Source organism: Orycteropus afer, unplaced genomic scaffold (assembly GCF_000298275.1).
Source record: "Orycteropus afer afer isolate SDZICR_OR568_19922 unplaced genomic scaffold, OryAfe1.0 scaffold00368, whole genome shotgun sequence".
NCBI classification, from domain to species: Eukaryota; Metazoa; Chordata; class Mammalia; order Tubulidentata; family Orycteropodidae; genus Orycteropus; species Orycteropus afer.
The window spans coordinates 2,782,283-2,793,695 of NW_006921955.1; the positions used below are offsets into that span (position 1 = coordinate 2,782,283).

Here is an 11,413-nt window from a genome sequence, read left to right on the forward strand (position 1 = left end):
AGAAATAACACTGGAGATCACATGATAGAATTTTGCAAGGCCAACAACTTATTCATGGCAAATACTGTTTCTCAACAACATAAGTGATGTGGACTTCATGAGATGGAATACACAGCAGTCAGATTGACTACATCTGTGGCAAGAGGCGATGGGGAAGTTCAGTATCTGGCCAAAACAAGGCCAGAAACTGATTGTGGAACAGACTATCAACTGCTCATATACAGGTTCAAGTTGAAGGTGAAGACAATTAAAACAAGTCTATGAGAGCCAAAATATGGCCTGGATTATATCTCTCCTGAATTTAGAGACCATTTAAAGAACAGATTTGATGCATTGAACACCAGTGACTGAAAACCACAGGAATTGTGGGATGACATTAAGAACATCATGCATGAAGAAAGCAAGAGGTCATTAAAAAGACAAGAAAGGAGGAAAAGACCAAAATGGATGTCAGAAGAGACTCTGAAACTTGCTCTTGAACAGACAGTAGCTAAAGCAAATGGAAGAAATGACAAGATAAAAGAGCTGAAGAGAAGATTTCAAAGAGCAGCTCGAGAAGACAAAGTTACTATAATGAAATATGCAGAGACCTGGAGTTAGAAAACCAAAAGAGAAGAACACAGTGAACATTTCTCAAGCTGAAAGAACTGAAGAAAAAATTTAAGCCTCAAGTTGCAATATTGGAAGATTCTATGGGCAAAATACTGAATTATTCAGGAAACATCAAAAGAAGATGGAAAGAATCCACAGAGTCACTGTGCCAAAAAGAATTAGTCAATGTTCACCCATTTCAGGAGGTAGAATATGATCAGGAATCAATGGTACTGAAGGAAGAAGTGAAAGCTGCACTGAGGGAAATGGTGAAAAACAAGGCTCCAGGAATTGGTGGGATACCCATTGAGATGTTTCTACAAATGGATGCTGTGCTGGAGGCACTACTCGTCTGTGCCAAGAAATTTAGAAGATAGCTACTTGGCCAACTGACTGGAAGAGATCCATATTTGTACTCATTCCAAAGGAGGGTGATTCAATAGAATGTGGAAATTATCAAACAATATCATTAATATCACATGCAAGTAAAATCTTGCTGATGATAATTTAAAAACAGTTGCAATAGTACATTGACAGGGAACTTCCAGAAATGCAAGCTGGATTCAATTCAGAAGAGGATGTGGAAGGAGGGATATCATTGCTGATATCAGATGGATCTTGGCTGAAAGCAAGGAATACCAGAAAGATGTTTACTTGTGTTTCATTGACTGTGCAAAAGCATTTGACTGTGTGGGTTATAACAAATTATGGATAACATTGAGAAGAATGGGAATTCTGAATACTTAATTATGCTCATGAGGAACCTATGCATAGACCAGGAGGCTGTCATTTGAACAGAACAAGGAGAAACTACATGGTTTAAAATCAGGAGAAGACTGCATCAGGGTCATATCCTTTCACCATACTTAAATCAGTCTGTATGCTGAGCAAATAATCTGAGAAGCTGGACTATATGAAGAACACAGCATCAGGATTAGAGGAAGACTTACTAATAACTTGCGGTATGCAGATGACAACCTTGCTTGCTGAAAATGAAGATGACTTGAAGCACTTACTGATGAAGATTAAAGATTATAATCTTTGGTATGGATTACACCTCAACGTAAAGAAAACAAAAATCCTCAAGCTGGACCAATAAGCAACATCACAGTAAATGGAGAACAGATTGAAATTGTCAAAGATTTCATATTACTTAATTCTACAATCAACACCAATTGAAGCAGGAGCCAAGAAATCAGATGACGTTTTGTATTGGAGAAAACTTCTGCAAAAGACATCTTTAAAGTGCTGAAGAGCAAAGATGTTTCTTTGAAGATTGAAGTGCACCTAACCCAAGCCATGGTGTTTTCATTTGCCTCATATGCATGTGAAAGCAGGATGATGAATAAGGAAGACCAAAGAAGAGTTGCTGATTTTGAGTTGTGATACTGGTTAAGAATACTGAAAGTACCAGTGATCTGCCCAAAGTACTAACAAATCTGTCCTGGAAGAAGTGCAGTCAGAATGCTCCTTGGAAGGAATGGCTGGACTTCGTCTCACCAACTTTGGTCATGTTGTCAGAAGGAACCATTCCCTGGAGAAGGATATCATTCTTGGTAAAGTGGAAGGTCATCAAAAAAAGGGAAGGCCCTCAACGAGATGGATTGACACAGTGGCTGCAAGTTTAGTTCTATGGTACATAGGTGGCTATGAGTCAGAGTTGACTCAACGGCACATATCAACAACAACAGACTCTTGAATCACAGACTCTTGGGACAGAATTTATTTCTTGTTCAGAAGAAATAGTTCTTCCTCCTTTTTCTTTACCTACAAGAATAGACAATTTTAGCCAAATTGTTCAGAACTGGCAACTCCCAACTTTCAGAGACACTTTTTAAAAGAAATCATGTAGACCTGAAACTGCACTGAGCCACTGCAGAGAGTGAGCACAGCAGGATGAAAGCTGTAATGAGCAATTGTGCTCAGGCACTTGGATGTCCGCCTGAGAGCCTATGCGCATGGCACCTGGGTAAGCCACTACAGTGAGACATACATCTTCACTGTGCTGGTACCAGCATGGGGGCCATATGCCCCTCCTCCCTGTCTACCCACCTTCACTCCCTGTCGGCTTTAAAGACATGTTATTTATGGGAAAGGTAACGCAACGTTGATCCTTTAATGGTGATTCTGAAAGAAAAGAAAAAGAAAGCATCCCCACCCCCCTAGGCAATTGTGCTGCTTTGTCCTTGCAAATATAAAGTGCTCTGTGGCAATCTTGGTTCAGACCCCTTGTGCCCCAGGTCACTGTATCTGTCGTCTCTCTGGAGGCTTCAAGTAGAAGCTGTGGAGTTGATTTTGGGTCACCACTGGTTAGGCCATCCCCTTCTCCCTGTCTCCGAGTACTTGCAAATGGTATTGCAAGGACCCAGCAGAGAGTGGGCACTTGGCTTCTTGGAGTTTATTTCCTATCATCAATCATGTGGCAATGCATTGATGGCCAAGGGTATGGCACTTTCTGGCCTGGCAGCCTGGCTCCACCCTGCCCTGTGGCAGACCTGGCTGAGACTTTTTAAAAAAAATTATTGTGATTTGAGTGAAAATTTATAGAGCAAATTCATTTTCCATACAGCAGTTCATACACATTTTGTTTCATGACATTAGCTGCAGTTTCCCACAATGCATCAGCTCTGTTCCTAACTTCCTCCCTGTAGTTACCTCTTCCCTGTGTTCTTTCCTATGCATTCCTGTCCCCTGAACTATCTCCCTGTGAAAACACTGCCCTTCTGTTCCCCCACGATCAATCACTCTAAGGAGTGTATCTACCTCATGTAAATGATCACCCTATATGCCTGTCTCTTGTTTGGCTGGAAGCCACAGGAGAGTTCAGTTTCAGACCTGGAGGGTAACTAGGGGCTATATAAGTCTATATAAGTCACCAGGTTCTGTCAGACCAGTAAACTTGGTCTTTGTTTATGATTTTGAGTTTTGTTTCATGTGTTCTCCCACTCTGTCCAGTATCTCCTGCACTGATCCCTTTTGATCCCTTTCTGAGTGGTTGACAGTGGTAGCTGGGTACCGTCTAGTTCTGGTCTCATGGTCATATAGGCTGAGGATCGCATAGTCTACTAGTCCCTGGAACTAATTGTTTCCATACATCTTTGGTTTCCTTCATTCTTGTTTGCTCAAGACGAAGAGAGACCCATCGTTGCATCTAGATGGCTGCTTGCAAGCTTTTAAGACCCCATTTGCTACTCACCAAAATAAGATGTAGAACAATGTTTTTGTGTAGTATATTACAACAGTTGAGCTCAGTGTCCCCTGTGACTGTGGTCCTGAGCCCACAGATGCAACTACTTGCTCCCTCAGGGTTGGGTGATTTCTTGCACTCACCTCCCCACCTGCTTTGGTGAGGGGTTGGAGATGTGGTACTGTGCCTGGCTCTGCAGGATTCCCTGCAGGCTGGGACATCAGAGTTGTTGAAACTCTGGAAGGTGCTACAGTCTTGCATTCCCTTAGGGAGCAGACCAGTGGGCATGGGAACTTTGCTGTAGCCAGTGAGCCTGGCATCTTTGTGAGTGGGAGGCTGTGCCACTCTGCCCCTTGATATGAAGCCTGCTCACTTGCCATGCTTGCCTCTGGGTTTCAGATCAGACCTACTGTGATCGCCTGGTCCAGGATACGCCTTTCCTGACAGGCTACGGGCGCTTGAGTGAGCAGCAGGTGGACAAGATCATCTTGCAGCTGAACCGCTACTACCCACAGATTCTCACCAATAAGGAGGCTGAAAAGGTGCTAAGGAGGTGAGGGTGGGCAGGGCCAGGGCTGTGCTTGGCTTCCCTTCCTGTCTCTTCTTACATCTTACAAGAGAAGCAGGGCTGCATGGAGGCTACAAACCTCGGGTTTGGCCTTGGGAGTGCCCACATCCAAAACCTGTCTCCTCGGGTGTCCTTGGGCCTGGAGAGTCAACTTCATCCTTAGTCCTTCATCTGTAAATTAGGCTGCTGGCTCTTCCCAAGTTACCATGAGGGTTGCAGGAGATAGTATATGTGACAGGCAGTGAAGCTCTAGGCTTAAGTCTCCCCATTTGCTACTTGTGGGTTGTTGTGAGTGTAGTAAGAGGGGATGCTGAGCAGCCCTCAGCAGCACCTCTAAGTCCATGGTCCTCACACACTGGCCGCAGGTCTGTGTGTGGGCTATGCCCACGGCTGTGGTGGAGTGTGATCCTGTGTACTTCTGCTTCTCCCTAGGAAGATGTTCTGGTTACCAGTGCTGCTCTGAAAAGAAGATACCACAAATGGGATAGCTTTAACAAACAGGAGTTTATTCTTACAATTTGGAGGCTTTAAGTCCAAGTTCAAAGTACCAGGATCTAGGGGCTGGGTGAAAGTCCCTCAACCTTGGGCTTTAGCTCTGCCTCCTGCTCCCCACTGAAGCTGGAGGCTTTTCTTCACTCAGCTGCTAGCTGCTGAGGCTGACAAACCCAAGGTCAACAAGTAACAAGGCATAGTTCCAATGTCACCAAACCACACGGCAGGCCATTAATTCAAGTCCATTGAAAGTCCCAAGGTTGGCAGAGCATGGTAGGCTGCTGAACAATGACATGGCTACATGCAGGGTTCAAGTGTGCCATAAGCTAGAGACCATTCCCAAAGATGCTTCTTATATATGGGAATTAGACCACATCCCTAAAGCAGCTACTCAGCTGCTCCAATACATTCCACCATGGAGTTAATTATCTGTCTTACCATGGAGAATAACTACATCTAGCTGCCTAGGCACTCAACCAGGCCTAGCCAAGTTGACGCAAAAACTTAACTACCACAGAAGAGTATCCTCAAACCTGATACTGGAGAGCCTGGGGGTGAGGGTCCAGCATGCCAACCCTGTGGCCTGAGAGGTGGGCATACATAGGGAGACTCATAGAGGTAGACCAATCACTGCCCATACTGCCAATCCCTAATCACTGCTCTTCTTCCTGCATCTTCCACAAGTTTAAAATGAGAGCTCCACGTTTGCGTTTTTCCTTTTAATTACAAGTTTCACTATCTTGGGCTGTGAGGTTGCCAGTCTCACACCATGGTGAGGCAGCAGAGGGTCCAAGGTAGTAGGTGTTAACAGGGCCCCAAGCTGAATAGGCCAGACAGAGCTTGACAAGAACTTGTCCTTCCCAGAGCCTTTGTTTCCCCATCTGTTAAATGGGATGGTGAGTGTTCTGGTTACCTAGTGCCACTCTGACAAGATTATAACACAAATGGGATGACCTTAACAAACAGGAGTTTATTCTCTTAACAGTTCAGGAGGATAGAAGTCTGAGTTCAAAGTGCCAGGCTCTAGGGGCTGTGTGAAAGCCCCTCGACCTTGGGCTTTAGCTCTGCCTCTTGCTCCCAGCCTACTGAAGCTAAAGGCATCTCTTCACTTAGGTAGCTACTGGCTGCTGAGGCTAACAAGCGCAGGGTCAACAAATAAGATGACACTGTCCCAATGTTACCAAACCACACAGCCGGCCATTAACTCAAATCCATTGTAAGTCCCAAGGTCAGCAGAGCATGGCAGGCTGCAGAACAGCAACATGGCTACATGCAGGGTCCAAGCGTGCCATAAGCTAGAGCCCATTCTCAAAGCTGCTGCTTATATATTGGAAGCAGACCACATACCTAAAGGCAGCTACTCAGCTGCTCCCAATAGATTCCACCATGGAGTTGATTACCAGTATCATCATGATGAATACTACATCCAGCTGCCCAGCCACTCAGCCAGGCCTAGCCAAGTTGACACACAAACTTCGCCACCACAGTGTGTCTCTGTACTTGCAGGGTTGTGAGGATCAGGCAACATGAGACACTGGAGTACATTTGCTGAGAGCCACCTCACCTTGTCCTCCACTGTGTGCCCCCAACTTACCTAAATGATGGCTGGCTTCTCACCTTTGTCACCTCATTGAACAGGAGGTGTTAAGGCACTGAAAGCTGGGTCAGTGCCTATCTAAGAAAAAAACCAAAACCAAACTCACTGCTGTCGAGTCGGATCCAACTCACAGCGACCCCTCCTTGAGTGTCCGAGGTGGTATCACTACAGAAGTAGATTGCCCAACCTTCCAAGGAGTGGCCACCAGCCTTTTGGTTAACAGTCAGATGCCTTAGGCACTACACCCCTAGAGCTCCTACTGCCTATCTAGGGAGTGTCAAAGCCAGGACTGGCCATGGGGTACAGAACCGCCTTCCCACCCCTCCCTGTGTGCAGGGAGGGTGCCTGTGGGCAGCTGTTGTGGCAGTTGTACAGCCCCAGCCTGCCCTCTGGGCCCCTCTGGAGTCAGCCTCGCCTTCCCTGCATAGCCGACCCTGCTGAGGAGTGGTACTTGAAATACAAGGAACTAGCCCTCAAACACACATTCCCACCTGCGCTGCAGGCATCAATGTATCTTAGGTTTCAGGAAGCCTTGTGGGAGACTGGTGAGCACTGCCACCTACTTTCCTCCCTGCCAGCTTCATGTCCTGCCTGAGCAGGCCAACTGACAGCTGGAGGGAGACTTTCTGGGGGATGGGGCAGAGCTAAAGGCCAGCTTGACCTTCTGGTCAAGGTCCAGCTTCCTAGCCGGTGGCCCTAAGTGGCGCTCTCCTCTCTTCACTTGGAGCCAGGGGGTAACGATGCCACATGCAGGCTATCCTGAGGGCTGGGACGTAGAGCTCCCGGGACTGGAGACACTTCCTTAACTTACAAAAGTAGAGTAGTAATTTAAAAAAAAAAAAAGAAGCTCATATCCATATTTTAGTATTATAATGGGAAAGCTAATACATGGTAATTGTAAAAAAAAATTTAAAAAGTGAGACTTCTGCTGTACATCCTACTTAAAGCATACATTCCTTTTCTCCCACATATCCTGGGGGAGGAGGACTTTCACACATCTCTCTTTGCTTGTAGTTTCTGCACTTTGTGGCTCACGCAGGATTGTACATAGCCATGCAGAACTGCGTACTGCCATCAGGTGGCAGAGCAGCATGCCTCCGAAAGAGCCTGTTGTTTTTTCCTCAACCCTTGATTTATTTTTTAAATTACTTTTGAATTAGATTCCTATAGACTGCAAAATAGTGAAATTTATTTATGTCTTTCCCTCAGTAATTCCTGTCACAACCATACCGTCTAGGTTTCCTTACCCCCTCAGAAAAGTGGGGCAACTTGCTACACAGCAAACCACTTGAGTTAGTCTCTGCCCGGTGTTTTCTTTATGACTGCCCCAAGCTTCAGTTTCCTGTCCATGGAGTGGGTAGTTATTTTGACCCTCAGGGTGTGGGTGGAGAGCTGTGACCCTAAAACCACACACCCTGGCTCAAACACTGTGGATGCAGGGTAAGTGGCTGTGGTTGTTCCTAGTGCCCTAGAGGTGGTATATCTCTACTTCATGAAGAGGCTGAGGCTGAGTACTGGTATGTGTGTGGGGTGACCTGCCTCAGCTACCCTTGGCCTGACTTCCACTGGATTCCATTGGCCTCTCCCTCTCCTTCCAGTTCCGGAACCCCAAGGCGGCTGTGCGTGTACGGCTCTGCAATCTCCTGAGCCACCTGCAGCAGAGCGGTGAGCGTGACTGCCAGGAGTTCTACCGTGCCCTGTATATCCATGCCCAGCCCCTACACAGCTGCCTGCCCAGCCGGCACACTCTGCGTAAGTCCCTGCATCCAGGGCCCCTGCAACCCCCATCATGCCAGGGTGCATACTCAGCATAGTGTCCCCAGCACACCTTAGGCTGCCTGTTCCAGTCTTGGCAGCTGTCAGCAGTAATCCTGTGTGCACCCAGCAAGTCAGAGCAGTGGGCTCAAGGTCTGAGCCTCCCCCATCCACGGCCCCTCCCTAAACACCACTGCTATTGGCGGTTTCTCATGTGTCCTCCCAGGGAGAGTATTGCGTGCACATGTTTCTGTCCGTCTCTTGTGCTAATTTTTAACAAAGAGTAGCATATCATATGTGCAGTTCTGCCATTCTTTACTAGAGCTGGACACCATCTGGATCAGTTCATGAGCACAGCCTTGCTCTTTTCCATAGCTGCCTAGTGCTCTATAAAGATTCCAGTATTTCCCCTCCTCACTGGGGGCTTTCTCCAGTGAAATGCCCACCACATGTGAACACTTCTGTAGACAGTGGCATGAGTAGGGTTGGTGTTACCACCAGTGCAGTAACATGAGTTACTTCTCCATGGGTAAGGCTGGCCATTGAAGCACCCCCTGGTGGGCAGGGAAGGGCCCTCCCACCACAGGGCCCAGTGTCCCACTGTATAGCCCCTCCCAGCCCTACCCCTCAGGATTCCCCAGTTTCTCTCTTTTCCCATTGGCCAAGGTGGAGATTCTCCTTTCTGCCCAATGTCAGGTATTGGCTGACCACCCGAACCCTGTCTGGCAGATTAGGTGGGGGTTGTTGGTGGTGAGGAGTTACTGCACTGGGTGACAAGTATCACCAACCCTAGTGACACCACCTGCAGCACAACCTGGCTGCCTCTGCCACTACTGCTGTAGACCCTGAGGTCATTTTGCTGTCATCCCCTCTGAAAGTGTCAGGAATTGGAATCTGTGCCCATTTCCCTCCCCTGACTCCACACCCTGTTAGTGACGCCACTATGTGCAGAACAATTTCTCAGATGGAAAGGCCAGGTCAAAGCTGTATGTGCTGTGTGTCTCCAGCTATTGCTGATTGGTGGGGTTGCTGTCCTATTGACAGTGCTCCCTCAGGCCTGGGGCCTCACCTGAGAAGTGTGGGAGTCTCTCAGTGGTTAGGTCCCAGAGCTATACTCACAGACACAGACATGTCCTCAGGCCTCTTCCCTGTAGCCCTGGTGGGCTGTAGTACACAGTCCTGTCACCCTCATGAAGCCCACAGAGAGGGATGGCTCACCTAGATCACTTATCATGACCCTAGCTTTCCTCAGAGCCCTGAGGGCTAGTGGCCAATGCAGACATGGTGAAAACCCAGGAAAGGCCACTCTGTGGGCAGTGTGTGGCCTCAAGAGCAAGGTGGGAAGATGGGCTTTTCCTGAGTTCAGGGCAGTGGCGACGTGCTCTCGTCCCAACTATCAAGTGCAAAACAGATGTTACCATGCCACACCCCTGCTTAAAGTGAACTGCCTCTCCTGGCTCACAGGTGCCTTTGAGTTGGTTCAACGTGCTACTCAGTAGACCTCCTGGCCACTTAAACAGGAGTTTAGAGAGGAAGCATCTTTGGCTAAAGGCTGTTCCTTGCACCCCCAAGTACAGGCTGCCAAGGCAATTGTGATTTAACACTAGTTGGACTTAAAACATGCAGTGTTTTGTGGTGCTGTGTGGCTATAGTATACTATGGTCCTTCTTATGCCTTCTGGGTCACAGGTTTGGGCAAAGAAGATGGTGCTCTCAGACTAGGGAGTATGGTTTAGGAGGGCAGGTGCCACCCAGCTGGCTACGTGCCTGACCCCCGCCCATCCATATGGACATAGTTTGGTGCTATATAACGTTGCCTCCCTGGACCCCCAATGACTCAATTTCAAACACTTGCCCCTTGGGTGATGGCTGAGGGTGTGGGATCCACCATCCTCCCTGGCCCACTCCACAACTAACCTGCTCTGTGATTTTGTTTCCAGAGAACTCAGATGGCACAGAGCTAGACTCAGGCGTGGAGAGATGGGAGCTGAGTGACAGGGGTAACACCTCCCTTCCACCATCACTCTGTCTTTTTCTCTTTTTCTTTCCCTCTGCCTCCCAATACCCCACCCTAGCACCAGCTCCTCCTCCATCCTTCATTCCTGGCTTTTGTTGATGGACAGACTCCTTCTAAAGTGCTCGCTGACAGGCCCTCCAGGCATTTCCTTGGGCCTGGCATCCCTGCCCTAACTGGCCTCTTCTGCTGTTGTGGTCTCTGCTGGCCCCCAGACAGCCTGCCTCCGAGCACAGAGAGCACATGCCAGTGCAGCCCCTATACAGCTTCAGGACCCCCACCCACTCATGCCCATTTCTCTCTAGGACCCCTGGGCTTTCTGGCTTGCCTCAGTGTGGCCGCAGGACTGGCCCTGCTCATGTACTGCTGCCCTCCAGGTGGGTCCTTCAAATCGGGTCCTTCCAGATGTCCTCAGCACACTAGAACGTCCCAGAGCTGTGCCCATTGCCTAGCTAAGGAGACTAGCAAACACTGTAACCCAGCTCTGCCCTCCCTGGCCCTGTGTATGGGCGCTGAGCCCCACATACACTCAGGGACCCTCTGCATTTGAGGACGTAGGCCTGCCAACTCAGACCCTCACCAGATGGGCAGGTTTCAGCACAGCCTCCCAGGCCCTAAGAGGAGTCCCCTCTCCTTACAGCTAGGCTGGGCCTACTCCCCACCTCTTGAGTACACTGAGTTTACAAGGAACATGTGCATGTGTCATGGGTGCTGTCCTGTGTGGGGACTGTGTTATGTGGCCTTCCCAGCCCTTTGCAGGTAAATGCAGAAGCCCTTGGGTAGGTGTGAGCACAGCAGCATTAGCCACTCTTAGGCTTCATGCTGACATGGGTAACACATTTGAGATTTGGAGAATCCAGTGTTTTTGCTAGTAACTTGTCATTTCCACTAAAACTCCAGGCAGTACCACTTAGGATGGGCAGGAAGCTCACACACCTCGAGTCCTTGGCAGGCTCAGGTGAGCGGGAGGGCAGGCTTTACATGCATGTCTTCAGTGAGAGCTGTGACCTGCAGGTCCTGCACTGGTGCTTCCCCTCATTGTCTCCTCCCCTTCTGTCATGCCTTCCAGACCCCAAGGTCCTGCCAGGAGCACGGCGTGTCCTCGGCTTCTCCCCCATCATCATCGAGAGGCATGTCAGCCGCTATCTGCTGACCTTCCTGGCGGGCAATCTGGGGAGTTCCTGATAGGGCCCTGGATGCTGGACCCTGC

At 48.6% G+C, this 11,413-nt stretch overlaps 1 protein-coding gene across 1 annotated transcript; it reads left to right on the forward strand.

Moving 5' to 3' along the window:
- The first annotated feature begins 2,549 nt into the window (after window positions 1–2,549).
- CARD19 (caspase recruitment domain family member 19) lies at window positions 2,550–11,388 on the forward strand. Its single transcript, XM_007953022.1, has 6 exons — window positions 2,550–2,560; window positions 4,143–4,320; window positions 8,034–8,187; window positions 10,130–10,189; window positions 10,509–10,580; window positions 11,273–11,388. The coding sequence occupies exons 1-6, from the start codon at window positions 2,550–2,552 to the stop codon at window positions 11,386–11,388; spliced, it is 591 nt and encodes a 196-aa protein (XP_007951213.1).
- Window positions 11,389–11,413: the final 25 nt, after the last annotated feature.

Bases quoted from the DNA above. Each gene is read 5' to 3' on its own strand.
- CARD19 (XM_007953022.1), top strand. The intron at 4,321-8,033 runs GTGCTAAGGAGG...CTCTCCTTCCAG, and splicing joins CCAATAAGGAGGCTGAAAAG to TTCCGGAACCCCAAGGCGGC. The intron at 10,190-10,508 runs GTAACACCTCCC...ATTTCTCTCTAG, and splicing joins ATGGGAGCTGAGTGACAGGG to GACCCCTGGGCTTTCTGGCT.